At 48.6% G+C, this 20,414-nt stretch overlaps 1 protein-coding gene across 1 annotated transcript; it reads left to right on the top strand.

Annotated features, from left to right (window-relative positions):
* The first annotated feature begins 1,411 nt into the window (after window positions 1-1,411).
* LOC141224292 (dynein axonemal heavy chain 12-like) lies at window positions 1,412-12,750 on the top strand. Its single transcript, XM_073666902.1, has 4 exons — window positions 1,412-1,521; window positions 2,657-2,939; window positions 7,629-7,746; window positions 12,215-12,750. The coding sequence occupies exons 2-3, from the start codon at window positions 2,682-2,684 to the stop codon at window positions 7,713-7,715; spliced, it is 345 nt and encodes a 114-aa protein (XP_073523003.1). The 5' UTR covers window positions 1,412-1,521; window positions 2,657-2,681; the 3' UTR covers window positions 7,716-7,746; window positions 12,215-12,750.
* Window positions 12,751-20,414: the final 7,664 nt, after the last annotated feature.

Consider the following 20,414-nt stretch of genomic DNA (forward strand, 5'->3'; position numbering starts at 1 on the left):
CCAGAATGGGGCCTAGGATGGGGGACAGGATACCAGGATGGAGGACATTGTTATAGGATGGGGGACATTGTACCAGGATTGGGGACATTGTTACAGGAAGGGGCCAGGATGGGGGACATTATTACAGTAAGAGGCCCAGGACCAAGGACATTATACCAGGAAGGAGCCCAGGATTGGGACGTTATTGCTGAAAGGGGCTCAGGATGGGGGGTATTATACACAGAAGGTGGATATTATAACAGGAAGAGGCCCAGGATCGGGGATATTATAACAGGAAGGGGCGCAGGATGGGGAACATTATACCAGGAAGGGGCCTAGAATGAGAGACATTATTATAGGATGGGGCTACAATGGGAAACATCCAAGGCAGGGACGAACACGCGCATCATTATCGGATCTAGAATGCTACAAGGGCCCATACATCTGACCAACATGCTGGTGGGGGCCCAGGTCCAAATTTTGCACATCTGCAGGAACATGGCATATGGCTTAACAGTATGTCATATGTTGGGAAGGGGTTAAGCTACAGCACATTACATAGCCTCTTGCAGCTATATCAATGGAAAAATTAAAAAATGTATGGCTTTTTGAAGAAGGGAAGGAAAAAATGCAAAACAAAAAATTATCCGGTCCTGAAGGGATTAAGGAGTTCCCACCCACAGTAAATGTTGTCACTCAGCTTAAAATCTTCACTTGCTTATTAGCAGAAGCTAAGGTTTCATTAGGATCTCCGAGGCTAAAGTTACATGCGGCTCCAGCTTACATGTAAAGGGGATGGTATCAAGGAGTCTCGCCAAACTTTCCCTACAAATGTCCAACAATTCAGAATTCATATCCATTGATAATTTATCTTCTAAAATGATAGCATTTTTTTTCTATCCTTTTCATTTTATGTGTAATTAACTTTTTGCTCTCCTCCTTTAAGCAATGGGAGGAACGACTGATAAGGATCCAGGAAACCATTGATGAATGGCTGAAGGTGCCGACCCAGTGGCTTAATCTTCTCTTCTGAGGACATCATGCAGCAAATGCCTGAAGAAGGACGCTTATTCCAGACTGTGGACAGAAACTGGAGAGAGATCATGAAACATTGCGTTAAAGACCCGAAGGTAAATGGATGCTTCATGGTGGACTGATACAAGAAAGCACGGTCATCTTGCATCCAGGATTGATGTTTTCCAAGAGTCCGTGTCCTGATGCTTCCATCACAAGGATCCCGGGTTATGGGGCTCCGCACTGCCTGGACTCCAGCCTCCCGCATCTTCTATTTTCTATCCAAATAGGTTCTAATTTTTCTTTTAATATAAACTATTGGCACAATAGTCAATGAATGTGACCTTTTTTCAGTCTCTATAACTATATAATGGAATCTTACTTATGGGCTATCTACTTTGTTTTAGGTTTTAAGCGCCACTTCTCTGACCGGACTTCTGGAAAAACTTCAGGACAGCAATGTGCTTCTGGATAAAATCATGAAAGGGCTGAATGCCTATCTGGAGAAGAAGAGGCTTTTTTCCCACGGTATAGTCCTTTCACTTGTTGCAATGATTGTATATATTCCTTAAATATTTTTTTTTCTTATTTAAACGCATTGAAATCATTTTTGTAATTGGATTTCATTAATAATTTTGCACTGTTTGCCTTCTATTGGCTCTGTGTTGCGCTGGCTATTGGACTTATTTTTAATCGGTCTTTTTTCAGCTCCTCTTAGCCGATTTATGACCACAGATCACATCAAAGCTGAATGTGCAGGAAACAAAAAGCCTAACGGTGCAACATTTTTAATGAAACTGAATTGTCGCAAATACTCGCAATTAAATGGGTATTCCCATCTCCAAGATCCTATCCCAATATGTAGTAGGCGTAGTAATAATAATAATATTAGCAAATACCTCCAATTAGAAGTGTAGTATAGTTCTTCTGATTCACTATGTCGCTTTCCCCATGTGCAAGGCATTGCAGTAGCTTCGGTATCCATGGTTACGACCACTCATATAGTGACAGTTATTTGCTAGTGGTCGTAACCTAAGCTACTGCAATGCCCTGCACATGGGGTAAGCGACAAAACAAATCAGAAGAACTATACTAAACTTCTAATTGGAGGTATTTGCTAATATTATTATTATTACGCATACTACATATTGGGGTAGAATCCTGGAGATGGGAATACACATTTCAGTTAAATAAAAAAAAGTTCCCAAAGCTGGATAGCCCCTTTAAGCTAACCATACGCATGACATATGAGATACCCGTGGTCTGAATGGTTATTTGGCTATTTCTCCTGACTCCCACCTATTCTGCTGAACAGTCATGTGGTTTTAATGGGGAGAGAGGAGAAAGTCGGTACTGGACACCTCCGGCAGCGGGTTATCTCCCCTGAGAACCAAAAGACCGGGTATTGAAATCCCATCTGCCCGATCCTTCTGGCCCTGACATCCTCTATCGGGGGAGAGTCAGGAGACCCCCATACACATCAGTGGGTAGGCCGGTCCTGCTGCAATCGTCAGGTTTAAACTATTTTAATCCAATGTGTATGGGGACTGAATCTTTACTTTAAAGCTTTGCTTTTCTATTTTCTCACATAGACACTAATACAAATGGCGCCTGACCCAATACTTTAATGACATCTTTATCATATTGTGCATTTTCGCTTTAGCTTTTTCTTCCTGTCCAACGACGAAATGCTAGAAATTCTCTCTGAGACTAAAGATCCTCTGCGGGTCCAACCACATCTAAAGAAGGGCTTTGAAGGCATCGCAAAGCTGGAGTTCCTTCCTAACCTGGACATCAAAGCCATGTACAGCACCGAGGGGGAACGCGTAGAGCTCATCCAGACCATCTCCACCTCCGAGGCTCGGGGGGCCGTGGAGAAGTGGCTCATCCAAGGGGAAGATGTCATGTTAAGGAGCGTGCATGATGTTATTGCTCGGTCACGAATGGTACGGATCTACCTACAGACCAAAAGCATTAATTGGAACTAATCTAGTCTATATATATAATCGTCTTATCCCGTCTGTCTGTCTGTCTGTGTGTCTGTCTGTCCAGGAAATCCCGCGTCGCTCATTGGTCCGGCAGCGGCCAATCAGCGCCGGGGGATTTCTAAAAAAAGATGGCGGCCGTTAGCGGCTCATCTGCGGGACGGAGCTGAGCGGCGATGCAGCCGGGAGATGACCGGCGCAAGGCGCTCATCTCCCGCCGGCAACAGCAGAAGGAACCCGACCGACGGACCCATCTGCGGGATGGAGATGCAGCCGGAAGATGAGCGCCGCGAGGCGCTCATCTCCCGGCCGGTAGCAGCGGAAGGACCGCCGGCGTCGCTGACCTCCATGCGGAAGGGAGGACCGGGGAGCGGCGCTGCGGGTCGGGATACTTCTGCTGTGAGCGCCCGCTATGTCCCGGGTTCTCGCAGCGGAAGTAGCCGCACAGGCAGCGCCGCTCCCCGGTCCTCACCAAGACGATTCGATGATTGATCGCGGTCTTCGGACCCGACCAATCACTGATCTTAGCGCAAAACTTAAACAACGCTGTGCTGATTGGTCGCCGACGCTGCCCGCGACCAATCACCGATCTTGGCTCCACATTTAAACACCGCTGTGGTGATTGGTCGCGGCCGATATTTAAATTTGGCGCCAAAATCGGTGATTGGTCGCGGCCGATATTTCAATTTGGCGCCCAAATCGGTGATTGGTCGCGGTCAGCGTCCGCGACCAATCAGCACAATAGTGTTTAACTTTGGCGCCAAGATCAGTCATTGGTCGCGGGCCAAGACAGCGACCAATCACCGATTTGTGCGGCACTTTTAAATAGCGTCCGTGACCAATTGGATGTCAGCGCCACCCCCCGGTCCTCCCTTCACACCCTAGCCGCATGGATGTCAGCGCCGCTCCCCGGTCCTCCCTTCACGCCCTAGCCGCATGGATGTCAGCGGCGCTGCCTGTGCGGATACTTCCGCTCCGAGAACCCAGGACATGAGCGGGCGCTCGCAGCAGAAGTATCTGGACTCGCAGCGCCGCTCCCCGGTCCTCCCTTAACACCCTAGCCGCTGATGTCCCCACTGTATCCGCATGGTCTTACAAAGGTCCGGACATTTGTGTTAAAAATCGCTGATTGGTCGCTGGCGCTGCCCGCGACCAATCACCGATTTGGGCGCCAAATTTAAATATCAGCCGCAACCAATCAGCACAGCGGTGTTTAAATGTGGAGCCAAGATCGTTGATTGGTCGCGGCCGATATTTAAATTTGGCGCCCAAATCGGTGATTGGTCGCGGGCAGCGCCAGCGACCAATCAGCGATTTTTAACACAAATGTCCGGACCTTTGTAACACCATGCGGATACTGTGGGGACATCAGCGGCTAGGGTGTGAAGGGAGGACCGGGGAGCGGCGCTGCGGGTCGGGATACTTCTGCTCCGAGCGCCCGCTCATGTCCCGGGTTCTCGGAGCGGAAGTATCCGCACAGGCAGCGCCGCTGACATCCATGCGGCTAGGGTGTGAAGGGAGGAACGGGGAGCGGCGTTGACATCCAATTGGTCGCGGACGCTATTTAAAAGTGCCGCACAAATCGGTGATTGGTCGCGGTCTTGGCCCACAACCAATCACGGATCTTGCTGCAAAAGTTAAACACTACGGTGCTGATTGGTCGCGGACGCTGACCGCGACCAATCACCGATTTGGGCGCCACATTCAAATATCGGCCGCGACCAATCACCGATCTTGGCTCCACATTTAAACACCGCTGTGCGGATTGGTCGCGGACGCTATTTAAATGTGGCACCAAAATCGGTGATTGGTCGCGCCCAGCGTCGGCGACCAATCAGCACAGCGGTGTTTAAATGTGGAGCCAAGATCGGTGATTGGTCGCGGCCGATATTTGAATGTGGCGCCCAAATCGGTGATTGGTCGCTGTCAGCGTCCGCGACCAATTAGCACCGTAGTGTTTAACTTTGGCCGCAAGATCAGTGATTGGTTGCGGGCCAAGTCGGCGACCAATCACCGATTTGTGCGGCACATTTAAATAGCGGCCGCGACCAATTGGATGTCAGCGCCGCTCCCCGGTGCTCCCTTCACGCCCTAGCCGCATGGATGTCAGCGCCGCTGCCTGTGCGGATACTTCCGCTCCGAGAACCCGGGACATGAGCGGGCGCTCGCAGCAGAAGTATCCCGACCCGCAGCGCCGCTCCCCGGTCCTCCCTTCACACCCTAGCCGCTGATGTCCCCACAGTATCCGCATGGTGTTACAAAGGTCCGGACATTTGTGTTAAAAATCGCTGATTGGTCGCTGACGCTGCCGCTGACCAATCACCGATTTAGGCGCCAAATTTAAATATCGGCCGCGACCAATCACCGATCTTGGCTCAACATTTAAACACCGCTGTACTGATTGGTCGCGGACGCTATTTAAATGTGCCGCCAAAATTGGTGATTGGTCGCGCACAGCGTCGGCGACCAATCAGCACAGCGGTGTTTGAATTTGCCGCCAAGATCGGTCATTGGTCGCGGCCAGCGCCAGCGACCAATCAGCGATTTTTAACACAGATGTCCTGACCTTTGTAACACCATGCGGATACTGTGGGGACATCAGTGGCTAGGGTGTGAAGGGAGGACCGGGGAGCGGCGCTGCGAGTCCGGATACTTCTGCTGCGAGCGCCCGCTCATGTCCCGGGTTCTTGCAGCGGAACTATCCGCACAGGCAGCGGCGCTGACATCCATGCGGCTAGGGTGTGAAGGGAGGACCGGGGAGCGGCGCTGACATCCAATTGGTCGCAGCCGCTATTTAAATTTAAATGTGGCGCCAAAATCGGTGATTGGTTGCGCCCAGCGTCGGCGACCAATCAGCACAGCGGTGTTTAAATGTGGAGCCAAGATCGGTGATTGGTCGCGGCCGATATTTAAAATTGGCGCCCAAATCGGTGATTGGTCGCGGGCAGCGCCAGCGACCAATCAGCGATTTTGAACACAAATGTCCGGACCTTTGTAACACCCTGCGGATACTGTGGGGACATCAGCGGCTAGGGTGTGAAGGGAGGACCGGGGAGCGGCGCTGCGGGTCGGGATACTTCTGCTCCGAGCGCCCGCTCATGTCCCGGGTTCTCGCAGCGGAAGTAGCCGCACAGGCAGGGGCGCTCCCCTGTCCTCTCTAATACGATTCCGCTCCCCGCTCCTCACCAATACGATTCGCTGATTGGTCGCGCTCTCCACACCCGACCAATCAGTGATCTTGGCGCTAAAGTTAAACACCGCTCTGCTGATTGGTCGCGTCCGCTGCCCGCAACCAATCACCGATTTGGGCGCCACATTTAAATAGCGGCCGCGACCATTCACCGATCTTGCCGCCACATTTAAACACTGCTGTGCTGATTGGACGCGGACGCCGGACGCGTCCAATCAACGAGATTGGCGACAAATTTAAGCAACGCTCTGCTGATTGATCGCGGTCGCTGGCCGAGATCAATCAGCAGTATTGGCGCAAAATTTAAACAACGCTCTGCTGATTGGTCGCGGTTGTCGGCCGTGACCAGTCAGCAGTATTGGCGCCAAATTTAAACCTCACTCTGCTGATTGGTCGCAACCACCGGCCGCGACCAATCTGCGTTTTTGGTGCCAAATTTAAACAACGCTCTGCTGATTGGTCACGGTCGCCGGCCGAGACCAATCAGCAGCATTGGGGCCAAATGTAAACCCCGCTGTGCTGATTGGTCGCGGTCGCCGGCAAAGACCCATCAGCATTATTGGTGCCAAATTTAAACCCTGCTCTGCTGATTGGTCGCAGCCACCAGCCGCGACTAATCAGCGATTTTGGTGCCAAATTTAAACACCGCACTGCTGATTGGTCGCGGCCGCCAGCCGCGACCAATCAGCGAGATTGGCGCCAAATTTAAACGCCGCTCTGCTGATTGGTCGCGGCCGCCATCCGCGACCAATCAGCGAGATTGGCGCCAAATTTAAACAACGCTCTTATGATTGTTCGCTGTCGCCGGCCTCGACCAATCAGCGATTTTGGCGCCAAATTTAAAGAATGCTCTGCTGTTTGGTCGCGGCCGGCGACCAATCTGTGATTTTGGCGCCGAATTTAAACCCCGCTCTGCATTGCTCTGCTGATTGGTCGCGGTCGGCGGCCATGACCAGTCAGCAGTATTGGCGCCAAATTTAAACACCGCTCGGCTGATTGGTCGCGACTAATCAGCGATTTTGGTGCCAAATTTAAACACGCTCTCCAGTCCTCACTAACACGGTTCGCTGATTGGTCGCGGCCGCCGCCCGCGACCAATCATCGATATTGCCGCCAAATTTAAACACCGCTTTGCTGATTGGTCGCGGTTGCCGAACGCGACCAATCAGCGATTTTGGCGCCAAATTTAAACACAGCTCTGCTGATTGCACCCGGTCGGCCGCATACCTATTCTAGAATACCCGATGCATTAGAATCGGGCCACCATCTAGTTCTTTTATATTTGTATAAGATTATTTGGCGGCAGTGAATGATTTGTGGATGATGTATCTCTTGCAATAGAGCCAGGTAGCAGATCTTCTACCTGCAATCGGTAGAAATGAATTTGCTAGATAATACTAGTAAGGTTGTCCCTCTCTTAAATGCTTCTGTCAACGTAATTTAACTTTCTTTTTTAAAAGGCATACCCTGCGACTGCAAGAAAAGACTGGGTGAGGGAATGGCCGGGACAGGTCGTGCTCTGTGTGTCTCATGTTCTGGACAAGTGAAGTGCATGAAGCTATCGGCAGTGGCCCGGAGGTACGGCATAAGCTCCTTTACTGATCAAGGTTGCTTCACTATAAACAGTCATGGCCGGAAGTGTTGGCACCCTTGAAGTTGTTCCAGAAAATGAAGTATTTTTCCATAAAAAATTGCATGTGTATTTTCTGTTATACACATGTTTATTTCCTTTGTATGTATTGGAACAACACAAAAAAAGGCAAATTGGATATAATTTCACACAAAACCCCATAAATGGGTCGGACAAAATTGTTGGCATCTTTCCAAAATTGTGGGTAAACAATTTTGTTTCAAGCATGTGATGCTCGTTCAAACTCACCTGTGGCAAGTAAAAGGTGCGGGCAATATGAAAATCACACCTGAAACCTGATACAAAGGGGAAAAGTTGACTCAGTCTTTGCGTTGTTACGTGCCACACTAAGCAGGGAGAACAGAAAGAGGAGAAGAGAACTGTCTGAGGACTTGAGAACCAAAATTGTTGACTAATATCTTCTTTTTGTGTTGTTCCAATATACACAAATGAAATAAACATGTGAACAACAAAACGTGTAATTGTAATAATTTTCTGGGAGAAATACATATATATACATTCATAGACAGACTTCATGAGTTCTCCTGCTAATAGACTGTCATACCCAGAGACGCAGCTTATAGGAGTTTCCAGGGGGGGATATACCATTGGTGCAACAGAGGTAAGGGGACCCACATTCACATCCAAAGATGCAAGCAGCTTATTTCACAGTACGTTATTAGACTGCAAAGAGCCCATGTAGTGTTCTTGCCCAGGGGTCTTCTCCTGGGGGTTGCAGTTGTACAGCGGCTCAATATCTTGAAGGTACCCAAAAGGCTCCATAGTATTGTTGGGATTTTGCATTGATTCATGCATCTTGTCTAGAGATGCGCAACTAAATTTGCAGGACCTTGGTCTAAGAGAGCAGGTTAGTAGTCTGTGGCTGTTGGATGGGAGCCTTGCTAACCGCCTCTTACATGCCGGCATCCCTGGCTCCTCTTTTGATTAGCCGGCCAGGCGTGATGTCATTTGTGCCTCACACCACAACTATGACATCGACATCAAAAGAGGAGCCGGAGATGCCGGTTCACGGGGCTCCGGTCCTGCGGCCGTGGAATACTGACCGGACTGTTGGACCAGAGTCCTGCAAATCCATTCGCTCATCTCTACTCTCGTCATATCTACCAATAAGGGAAGACATTGTATGGGATTTCCCATAATACCAGCATAAAATTAATCCATCTGCATTGAGTTTTCCATGCTGTTTGTAGCAGGGTTTTATAGAGGTACATCTGGGTATTTGGAGCAATTTGCGAGGAGGCAAATTGTCCCAGCAGACTCGCAGCACATTGGGGGCTTTCGTCACCATAGAGGGGCACGCTCGTGACGTGGTCAGGGAAATGATCGAAACAGGTTTGTGCAAACATCATGGCTGGCAGCAAACTTTCCAATACCATGTTCTATTTATTATACACTACATGGAGAAAGGTATTGTGCCCCCTCCACATTACACCTACAGGGGCTTTTATGGCCTCCTATTCTAATCCATATCCAGGATGTTAATATGGAGTCCGTCCCTCTACAGATATCACAGCTCAGTATGCCGAGCACCTTCATACATTTCACCACATTCCTATGTTCTTTCCATATCTATGTTATGTTCCCCCCTCTTTTCTTTGAGTTTTCATAGGACACAATTGATCTTGTCACAGTAAAGCAATCTTGGGGTGTACTTACAATGACGTCTATGGGGCAGTAGTCATTTCTGCATATTGAGATGGTGGTCCCTATATAGGAATGTTTTGGCATCTGTAGGTGTCGGCATCCCCTGTATATGACTCATTGCCACAATTGATCTTCTTTATAGTCAGTGGTTTGGATGGCCTAGGTGCGGTTTGTAATATTTTCTATCAATGGTGTGTGCGCCCTCCTCTGTGCAGTGTCGTTCTATAACCATGGATGGACTAATAAAGGGGTTTTATGTCAATTCCTTTAATGACCTTTTGTTCGGTTTCTTTGTAGGTATTATGTCATTCTCCGAGTGGTCAGCCATTCTAAGCCTGAGCAGACATATGGCAATGTAATTGATGTGTGACTGACATTGTTCTTCCCTATGTGGCGGTGACATATTTATGCTGCCATTCTCCAGTATTTGTTCTAATTAATCATCCTAAAGGTGTTTAGTGGGGTTGAGGTTGAGAACGTGTGGGAAACAGTTCTGCTCTTCTATTCCCTTAGGGTTGGAAGCTACAATTGTTTAAAATGTCTTGTGCTGAAGCATTAAGATATCTTTTCACTGGAACTAAGGGGCCTAGACCACCCCCTAAAAACAAGGCCATACCTCCACCACCAAACTGCCCAGCGGGCACAATGCAGTTAATAGGGTAACGTTCTCCTGGCATTCACCAAATCCAGACTCGTCCATCAGATGCCAGATAGAGAAGTGTGATCCGTCACTGCACAGAACAGGTCTCCTCCAGAGTCCTGTGGTGGCGGCTTCACACCACTCCATCCGACGCTCGGCATCGTGCTTGGTGATGTAAGGCTGCATGCAGCTGCTCGGCCATAAAGCTCCAGGCGGGGGCGCAGTGTTTGTGGTGATGTTGTTACCAAAGTAGATCTGGACTCTGCAGTTATGGAGTCAGGAGAGCGTTCTGCCCTCTGCTCCTCAGCACTCAGTGACCCCGCTCTGTAATGTTCTGGGGTCTCCTGAGTTGCTGCAGTTCCTTCCACTCCTTAATAATATCACTCACATGTGATGGGGGAAGATTTAGGAGGGAAGAAATGTAATATCCAGACTTGTTACCCCGGTGGCTCCTATTACAGGACCGCGCTGGTATCAGAGAGCTCTGCACCACCAGCCGTTCTGTCATATGTTAGTAACAGCACACAGCATGGGAGGGCGGATGTTATACACCGGGGGGCGTGGGGATTGATGTTATACACTGGTGGGGGGCGAGAGTCTTAATGTTATACAAGGCCGAGGGGCCAGATGTTATACCCTAGGGGTACGAGGGGCTAGATGTTATACAAGTCCGAGGGCTGGATGTTATACACTGAGGAGCAAGGGGACGGATATTATATACCGGGGTGAGGGGACGGATATTATACACCGGGGGGCGTGGGGACGGATATTATACACCAGGGGCGAGGGGACAGATATTATACACCAGGTGCGAGGGGACGGATATTATACACCAGGGGTGAGGGGACAGATATTATACACCAGGTGCGAGGGGACGGATATTATTCACCAGGGGCGAGGGGACGGATATTATACACCAGGGGCGAGGGGACGGATATTATTCACCAGGGGCGGGGGGACGGATATTATACACCAGGTGCGAGGGGACGGATATTATACACCAGGGGTGAGGGGACAGATATTATACACCAGGTGCGAGGGGACGGATATTATTCACCAGGGGCGAGGGGACGGATATTATACACCAGGTGCGAGGGGACGGATATTATACACCAGGGGTGAGGGGACAGATATTATACACCAGGTGCGAGGGGACGGATATTATTCACCAGGGGCGAGGGGACGGATATTATACACCAGGGGCGAGGGGACGGATATTATACACCAGGGGCGGGGGGACGGATATTATACACCGGGGCGAGGGGACGGATATTATACACCAGGGGGGCGAGAGGCCAGATGTTATACACAAGGGGGAGGGAGCGAGGGGACAGATGTTATACACCGGGGCTGGGGGCCGGATATTATGCAAAGAAGGGCTTGGGGTTGGATGTTATACAGTGGGGTTGAGGGGATGGATTTTATACACTGGCGGGGGGGGCGAGGGGACGGATATTATACACCGGGGGGGCGAGAGGCCGGATGTTATACACCAGGGGGAGGGAGCGAGGGGACAGATGTTATACACCGGGGCTGGGGGCCGGATGTTATACCCTGGGGGCCAGATGTTATGCAAAGGAGGGCTTGGGGTTGGATGTTATACAGTGGGGTTGAGGGGATGGATTTTATACACTGGCGGGGGGGGCGAGGGGACGGATATTATACACCGGGGGGGCGAGAGGCCGGATGTTATACACCAGGGGGAGGGAGCGAGGGGACAGATGTTATACACCGGGGCTGGGGGCCGGATGTTATACCCTGGGGGCCAGATGTTATGCAATGGAGCGCTTGGGGTTGGATGTTATACAGTGGGGTTGAGGGGATGGATTTTATACACTGGCGGGGGGGGGCGAGGGGAGAGATGTTATACTAAACTAGGGGCGAGGGGTGGATGTTATACACCGGGGGAGGCGAGAGGCCGGATTTTATAAACTGGGGGCTGAGAGTCCGGATGTTATACACTGTGGGCAATGGGACTAAATGAAAAAAGCAGAATTCGGTGACTAGGAGTTTTGTCCTATAATGTATGTGCATTTGCCTTCCCTTTAGAAACTCTCCCTTGTGATTCTGCAGTGTCTTAGAGGTTGACTATCTTTTCCTACATTCCTCAGGAGTTTCTCATGAACAGACTTCCGGTGGCTTGCCCAACTCCGCTATTACTGGGAGAATGAGAATGCGAGAGTGCGAATCATCAACTGCAATGTGAAGTCCGCCTATGAGTACCTGGGCAGCTCCCCACGCCTGGTCATCACTCCGCTCACTGACCGATGCTAGCGGACTCTGCTATGATGTGATGGGTTATGCTCAGAAATGTTTTTGACTTTTGTATGATGCATGAAACTTATTAGCAATTATTATTGATATTTCATACCAGTTCTTTCATGTTTCATTGGTAGATCGGTGCTTTTTATCTAAATCTTGGTGGAGCTCCAGAAGGTCCGGCCGGCACAGGAAAAACTGAGACCACCAAAGATTTGGCCAAGGCGCTGGCCGTGCAGTGTGTGGTCTTTAACTGCTCTGATGGTTTGGACTACATAGCAATGTCAAAGGTACATACAATGTTAAGCTGCTCCATTGCAGATAATAAACTGACTCCATCCGATGTTCTGCTGACATCTTTTGATTATATAGTACAGACCAAAAGTTTGGACACACCTTCTCATTTAAAGATTTTTCTGTATTTTCATGACTATGAAAATTGTACATTCACACTGAAAGCATCAAAACTATGAATTAACACATGTGGAATTATATACTTAACAAAAACGTGTGAAACAACTGAAAATATGTCTTATATTCTAGGTTCTTCAAAGTAGCCACCTTTTGCTTTGATGACTGCTTTGCACACTCTTGGCATTCTCTTGATGAGCTTCAAGAGGTAGTCACCGGAAATGGTTTTCACTTCACAGGTGTGCCCTGTCAGGTTTAATAAGTGGGATTTCTTGCCTTATAAATGGTGTTGGGACCATCAGTTGCGTTGTGCAGAAGTATGGTGGATACACAGCTGATAGTCCTATTGAATAGACTGTTAGAATTTGTATTATGGCAAGAAATAAGCAGCTAAGTAAAGAAAAACGAGTGGCCATCATTACTTTAAGAAATGAAGGTCAGTCAGTGCGAAAAATTGGGAAAACTTTGAAAGTGTCCCCAAGTGCAGTTGCAAAAACCATCAAGCGCTACTAAGAAACTGGCTCACATGAGGACAGCCCCAAGAAAGGAAGACCAAGAGTCACCTCTGCTTCTGAGGATAAGTTTATCCGAGTCACCAGCCTCAGAAATCGCAGGTTAACAGCAGCTCAGATTAGAGACGAGGTCAATGCCACACAGAGTTCTAGCAGCAGACACATCTCTTAAACGACTGTTAAGAGGCGACTTTGTGCAGCAGGCCTTCATGGTAAAATAGCTGCTAGGAAACAAGCAGAAGAGAGTTGTTTGGGCTAAAGAACACAAGGAATGGACATTAGACCAGTGGAAAATTGTGCTTTGGTCTGATGAGTCCAAATTTGAGATCTTTGGTTCCAGCCACCGTGTCTTTGTGCGACGCAGAAAAGGTGAACGGATGGACTCTACATGCCTGGTTCCCACCGTGAAGCATGGAGGAGGAGGTGTGATGGTGTGGGGGTGCTTTGCTGGTGACACTGTTTGGGATTTATTCAAAATTGAAGGCATACTGAACCAGCATGGCTACCACAGCATCTTGCAGCAGCATGCTATTTATTTTTCAACAGGACAATGACCCCAAACACACCTCCAGGCTGTGTAAGGGCTATTTGACCAAGAGGGAGAGTGATGGGGGGCTACGCCAGATGACCTGCACTGCAGTCACCAGACCTGAACCCAATCGAGATGGTTTGGGGTGAGCTGGACCGCAGAGTGAAGGCAAAAGGGCCAACAAGTGCTAAGCATCTCTGGGAACTCCTTCAAGATTGTTGGAAGACCATTTCCGGTGACTACCTCTTGAAGCTCATCAAGAGAATGCCAAGAGTGTGCAAAGCAGTCATCAAAGCAAAAGGTGGCTACTTTGAAGAACCTAGAATATAAGACATATTTTCAGTTGTTTCACACTTTTTTGTTAAGTATATAATTCCACATGTGTTAATTAATAATTTGATGCCTTCAGTGTGAATGTACAATTTTCATAGTCATGTAAATGCAGAAAATCTTTAAATGAGAAGGTGTGTCCAAACTTTTGGTCTGTACTGTATATACTTTTTTTTAGTTTTTCAAAGGGCTGGCATCATCGGGAACATGGGTGTGTTTTGATGAGTTTAACCATATTGAGCTGGAGGTGTTGTCCGTGGTGGCCCAACAGATTCTCCGCATCCAGAGAGCCATCCAGACGAAGATGGACATGTTCAACTTCGAAGGAACAGAGCTGAAGCTTAACCCAAATTGCTTCTTAGCCATTACCATGAATCCTGGCTATGCGGGACGTTCTGAGCTGCCGGATAACCTCAAGGTAAAGAGTCCCAGTGCCTTGCATCGGGTCCTTCCACAACATTTCTATAGGATTAAGCTCAGGACTATGACTCGGCCATTCCAAAGCTTTATGTTTATTCAACCATTCTTTTGTAGAACGACTTGTGTCTTTGGGCCATTGTCTTGCTGCATGACCCACATTTTCTTGAGATTCAGTACATGAACTGATATCCTGATATTTTCCTTTATCATTTGCTGATAGATTTTAGAATTCATTGTTCCATCAATGATGGCAGCCGTCCTTGGCCAAGTGCAGCAAAACAGGCCCAAAGCATGTTACGATTACCATCTTTGTGTTTCATAGATGATAGGAGGTTCTTATGCTGTAATGCAGTATTTTCTTTCTGCAAACATATAGCTTCTCACTTAAAATCTCTATCTTGGCCTCATCCTTCCACAAAGCATTATTCCAGTTACCTATTGATGTGCCCAGGTGAGTTTTAGCAGTGACATTTTAAATCGCATTGCCTTTCTCCTTGCAATCCTGCCATGCTCGCCATTGTTGTTCATTGTCTTTCTGATGGTGGACTCATGAACAATTACATTAGCTAATGTGAGGAGAGGCCTTTAGTTGCTTAGCGGTTACCTTGAGTTACTTTGTGACCTCACAGACTGATGTAGCTTTAAGTCAAATTTATGCAGTAATACAGAAATTTTTGAGGGGTTCACAAACTTTCAAGTAAATACTAGGTTTACAAAAGAAACATAAGATTTGATCAAAGGGATTATTCTCCCCCAAACCTATATGAGATTGCACATTTCCTATGTATAATCACCACACCTGATGCCCTCATTTCTGCAAGCTCCTTAATATTGATGTCCCATTCTCCTATTTTCCAAAATGGACACAGTAGAGGTGTGGAGAGAGATTTGGAAAGTGTTAAAGGAGTATTCCCATCTCCAAGATTCTATCCCAATATGTAATAGGTGTAATAATAATATTAATAGCAAATACCTCCAATTGGAAATGTAGTATAGTTCTTCTGATTAGCTATGTCGCTTACCCCATGTGCAGGACATAGCAGTAGCTTAGGTTTCCATGGTTACGACCACTAGCAAGTAACTAACTGTTACTATGAGTGGTCGTAACCATGGAAACCTAAGCTACTGCAATGTCCTGCACATGGGGGTAAGCAACATAGCTAATCAGAAGAACTATACTACATTTCTAATTGGAGATATTTGCAAACATTATTATTATTACCCCTATTACATATTGGGACTGGATCTTGGAGATGGGAATACCCCTTTAACCACACTTTGACTGACTTTCCTCTGATGTGGAATAGACACATCACTTTTAGGTCTGGGGTGGAGGATAGTGTAAATGGACATAATGGGTTCCCCGGCTCTCTGCCTAGTTTACAGTAATTTAGTTTCATTTGTTGACTGACCCATCTGGTTTGCGCATTTCTGGTTCTTTTCCGGACTGTAGCAATGATGGTCCCCAACTATGCTCTGATTGCGGAGATCGGCCTTTATTCTTACGCTTTTCTGCACGCTAAACCTCTTTCGGTGAAGATGGTAATGACTTACCGGCTGTGCTCGGAGCCGCTCTCGTCCCAGTTCCATTATGATTATGGGATGCGTGCAGTAAAGGCTGTGCTGACCGCTGCTGGCAATCTGAAGCTGAAATTCCCCCATGAAAATGAAGAGATTCTTGTAAGTTCTGAACTGTTGGTCGCTTTACATCTCGTATAGGATAGCATTACCATCTTACCGAGAAGCATTTGGATCACAAAAATTACAGCTGTCTGATTTTATAATAGCAGACAGAGACTTGCAAATAATGTCTGCACATTACTGTTCCTGGCTTGTTAGATCTCATCTGTGCAAAAGTGTCAAAACTATAGTTGTTAAACACGTAGCTTGTTCATCTTATGGGACAGTTTGATTTTTAACTTAAACGCATGTATTTTAGGCTAAAAATCATCTTAACAATTGTTTTTTATTAAAAATTTTGCATCGCTTGGCTTTCACTGGCTTTTTGATTCCCTGCACATTCAATTTTGATAAGGTCTGTGGTCATAAATAAACTGAGAGGAGCTCAGAAAAAGACAGATAAAACATTTACAAACTCCCCGTCAGCCAGCAAAAACGAGTTCACTGACAGTATCTCACTTAACTCATTCTGCAGCCGGCAATTAACAGTGCAACACAAGGCCACATCTATTCCCTATGGAGAAACAATTCTGCAGCATAATTTACTGCAACTCAGCAGCGTTCCGTTCCTCTTTTATCATTCCTGGAAATGTAGGAATTAATTGAAATCTGGCAATACCGAGTACCCTACACAGTCTGACAATGTCACCACTGTTTGGGCACAGTCAGATTGTATAGGGTTGTCCCCTATATAGATTATATATACATTATATATCATTTACACATACATTTCCAGGAGGTATAACAGAGGGACGATACAATGTAGAGTTTTAGGAAAAGGGGTTTCATCCTTATTTTTTGGAGAATACTATTCTTTACTAATACAGACATACCACAAGAGCTGACTGCTCCTTTGTAATGGGGTTCCTCACTTTTAATATTGTTTCATGTCATATTGTATATGAATTATTTTATCATTTAATCCTTTTTCATTCTATTTAGCTCTTGCCGTCAATTAAGGATGTAAACAAACCCAAATTTTTGTCTCATGATATTCCTCTGTTCAATGGGATTACCAGTGACCTGTTCCCTGGCATTCAACTTCCGGAAGCCGACTATAAGGTATTAAAATATAATAGTGTCTTAAAGGGGTTTTCCAAGACTTAAAGAGGACTTGTCCCTCGCCATAAATATGTAAATGCCGCTGTTCTCCTGACTCCGGCATTGTTTTCCTTTTCTTCCTGCCCCCCTCCGTTCCTGACATCTGTCACTCTCCTCTAGCCCTTTAAGCCAACTGGGCAAGGCCTTCCTGAAGACTCCCACAGAGAGGACTTGATGACCACGCCCACTTGGCTATTAAAATTTATGAACTAGATTTCTATAAAGAGGCTATATCTCAGGAATGGAGAGGCTCAGGAGCAAAAGAAAAACCGCACCGGATTCAGGAGAACAGCGGCATTTACACCAGGTAATAAAATTGCATATTAATGGCAACTGATAGCTCCTATATAGCTGGCCAGCTATCATTTGGATGACAGTTATCTTTCAGCAGCAGAAGGGAAGGAAGGGAGACACAGATCCATTACTAGTGGGTTGGCGGAGCCCCACAGGGATAGATCACCTCAGATTTATAAAAAGTGACGACCGGCCCCTCCAACTTAAGCTCCTCCTACTCCCATGTTCTCCAGTCTGAAATTTGAGGTCGCAGAGGATAGTCGCTGCCTTTGCAGCTCCTCAGAAGATTTTTTATTTTTACCACAGGAGACCTGGACCCCCCGTGGTCTAGAGGTCTCAGGGGGTCTCGGCGCTGCCGGGACCCCTGCCCTCCCCTGGCAGACCTGCGTACCCCTTAAGGAGGTCCCTGCAGTAACCTGCCGGCCCCGGGGTACATAGGGCGCTTCCTGGCGGAGGCGCACACCGCCTGTGGGGTCCCTGCCCGCTCTGCCGTGGGGGGAGCAAGGGCCACAGCGCCACACATCCCTGGGGGTCCCTGTGGCGCACAGCGGGGTAAGTGCTCTGTGTATGAGTGCGGCCGCCGCCGTTATTTCATGTGGTGATTTTCTGCTTTTCTGTATTTGCAGACGGTGTATGAGGATCACCGCTGCATTCTCTGACCCTGGGGGCTGGGGAGCAGGGACGGAGGAGCACGGCTCCGTTGGAACGGGGGGCGTGGCTTTATTATCTTGGCTTCCTGCCGTCACTTTTAGGCAAGAAGCCTTCAGGAGAGCGCGCGCTTTCTCTCTGAGCGCGGGCTCTGTGAGTGAGCTCGGGGGGCCGGGCTTCGCGTCGTTCGGCTTCCTGTCATTGTAGTTCTGACAGGAAGCTCCTGGCTTAGCGCGCGCTGAGCTCTCCGCCCCTCTCCCTCCTTCCGGCTTCCCTCCACGTGCACCTCCGGCTCTCTGCTCCCCGTTCACCGCCCTCACAGCTCAGAAGGAGCAGTCACCGCGGCACTGGTGAGTCGTTTCTGCCTGTAGGCAGAGGCTCCCTTTTTGTTCTTTCCATTGCAGAGCACCTTGGCTGACCTGCTAAGGCAGGCAAGGTGCTATTTGCCGCTACCGCTTTTCTGGACACTCTCACTTCTCTGACCTCTTAAGGCAGTGAGGTATTTAGCGTGTCAGCAGCATTAACCCCTTCTGAAGGGGTCTGCTCAACAGGGCTGTTAACTCTTTCTGGGGGTGCACACTTCTGTTTCAGAGGGCGCTTCTCCCCAGTTTGTTAGGTTAACTTTTGCTCTGCAGGGCTGGGGTAACTCTCTCTAGAGGAGAGTTTTAACCCTTCAGTGCCTTAAAAGTAAAAAAAAAAAAAAAAAAAAAGGGGGAATTTTTTTTTTGTGGAAGCAGGCTGTGTTAGCTATTTTCGCACACCCTAGGTTACCATACTCATTCTAACATGCTGGCATCTGATGTGGGAGGCATGACGGATCAGGGACCAGGGGGCGCGGACCTCTCTCCCGATCCGTTTCAGGATCGGTCTCGCATTTCTGATACACCCAGGTCTTCGACGGCGTCAAGTTCGACCCTTAGTGATGTTAAAGTGGAGGCTCTCACCCGCTCCATTGACAGTCTTTCTAACCTCCTGGGTCATTGGGTGTCAGCTAAGTCGCAACCGACACCACGAGGCAAGAAGCGCCACAGGGTGGCGCTGTCTCCTCCGTGCGGTGCATCGGAGGCTCCAGATTCACCAACAAGCTCGGTTGGTGAAATCTCTGATTCTGAGGATGAGGATCGGCAGAGTCGTCCTGCTTCGCTTTCGGGCCGCGTGGATGCTCTTATTGGAGCCATGCGGGAAGCGTTACAGCTGTCTGAAGAGCTGACAAAGCCTGGCAAGTCGGCCCGGCTGTATCAGGAGTCGCGTCGGGCTCGTTCAACATTACCGGCGCATGATGAACTTAACGAGGCAGTGGAGAAAGAACGCCGGTGTCCGGATAAATGCTTCCAGGGGATGCGTTTTTTTTATGCCTTGTATCCCTGCGCCACGGAGACGATCGCTAATTGGGTTCCCTCCCCTGAAGTGGACCTTCCTCTGTCTCAGCTTAGCAAATCTTCCTTGCTTCCTGTTAAAGGGAAGGCCAGTCTTCAGGAGCCTCTGGACAGAAGAACGGAGTTAGCGGCGAAGTCCATCTACGAGGCCGCGGATCATGGATTCCGTGCAGTCTTGGGGGCCATGTGGGCCGGTGAGGCTTCTCTGCGGTGGTTGGACCAGCTGCGGATGGCATGGCAGGATGGAACTCCGCTGTCGGAAGTGGAAAGGCTTTTCCAGCTGTTGGAAGAGGCGACACATTATGGCAGGGACGCAGTACTGGATACTACTTCCATTCTGTCCAGGTCTCAATCTTCGGCCGTCACAGTCAGGAGAGCACTGTGGCATAAACAGTGGACTGGAGACGCAGTATCCAAACAAGGTTTGCTTAGTCTAGCGTACAAAGGCGGTCATCTTTTTGGTTCGGACCTCACGGAGCTGATTGCTAAGGCCAAGGCTAAGGATGCTGCCTTGCCTCAGCGGAAGGCGGCGGCTTCCACGTCTGGCAGGTCAAGTGCCAGTGGTGGTCGTCGGTCCTTTCGGACCAGGGGGCGGTTCGGTCAGCCTTCTTGGGGATCGGGTCGTCCCTCGGCTTCCGGTAAGAAGTCCACCCAGAAATCCCGTATTTCCTGGAAGCAACATTTCCGTCAGGACAAACAGGAGGTTGACAAGAAGCCCGCTAAGGCGGACTGACGCCAGGATTCCGCTCGA

This window comes from Phyllobates terribilis, unplaced genomic scaffold (assembly GCF_046119375.1).
Source record: "Phyllobates terribilis strain yellow unplaced genomic scaffold, ASM4611937v1 Scaffold_386__1_contigs__length_1829782, whole genome shotgun sequence".
Classification (NCBI taxonomy): Eukaryota; Metazoa; Chordata; class Amphibia; order Anura; family Dendrobatidae; genus Phyllobates; species Phyllobates terribilis.

What these genes read in the sequence shown, in the direction of transcription:
- LOC141224292 (XM_073666902.1), top strand. Translation starts at nt 2,682, where the DNA reads ATGCTAGAAATTCTCTCTGAGACTAAAGATCCTCTGCGGGTCCAACCA. An exon ending in TTATTGCTCGGTCACGAATG is followed by an intron (nt 2,940 to 7,628) that starts GTACGGATCTAC and finishes CTTTTTTAAAAG; the next exon opens with GCATACCCTGCGACTGCAAG.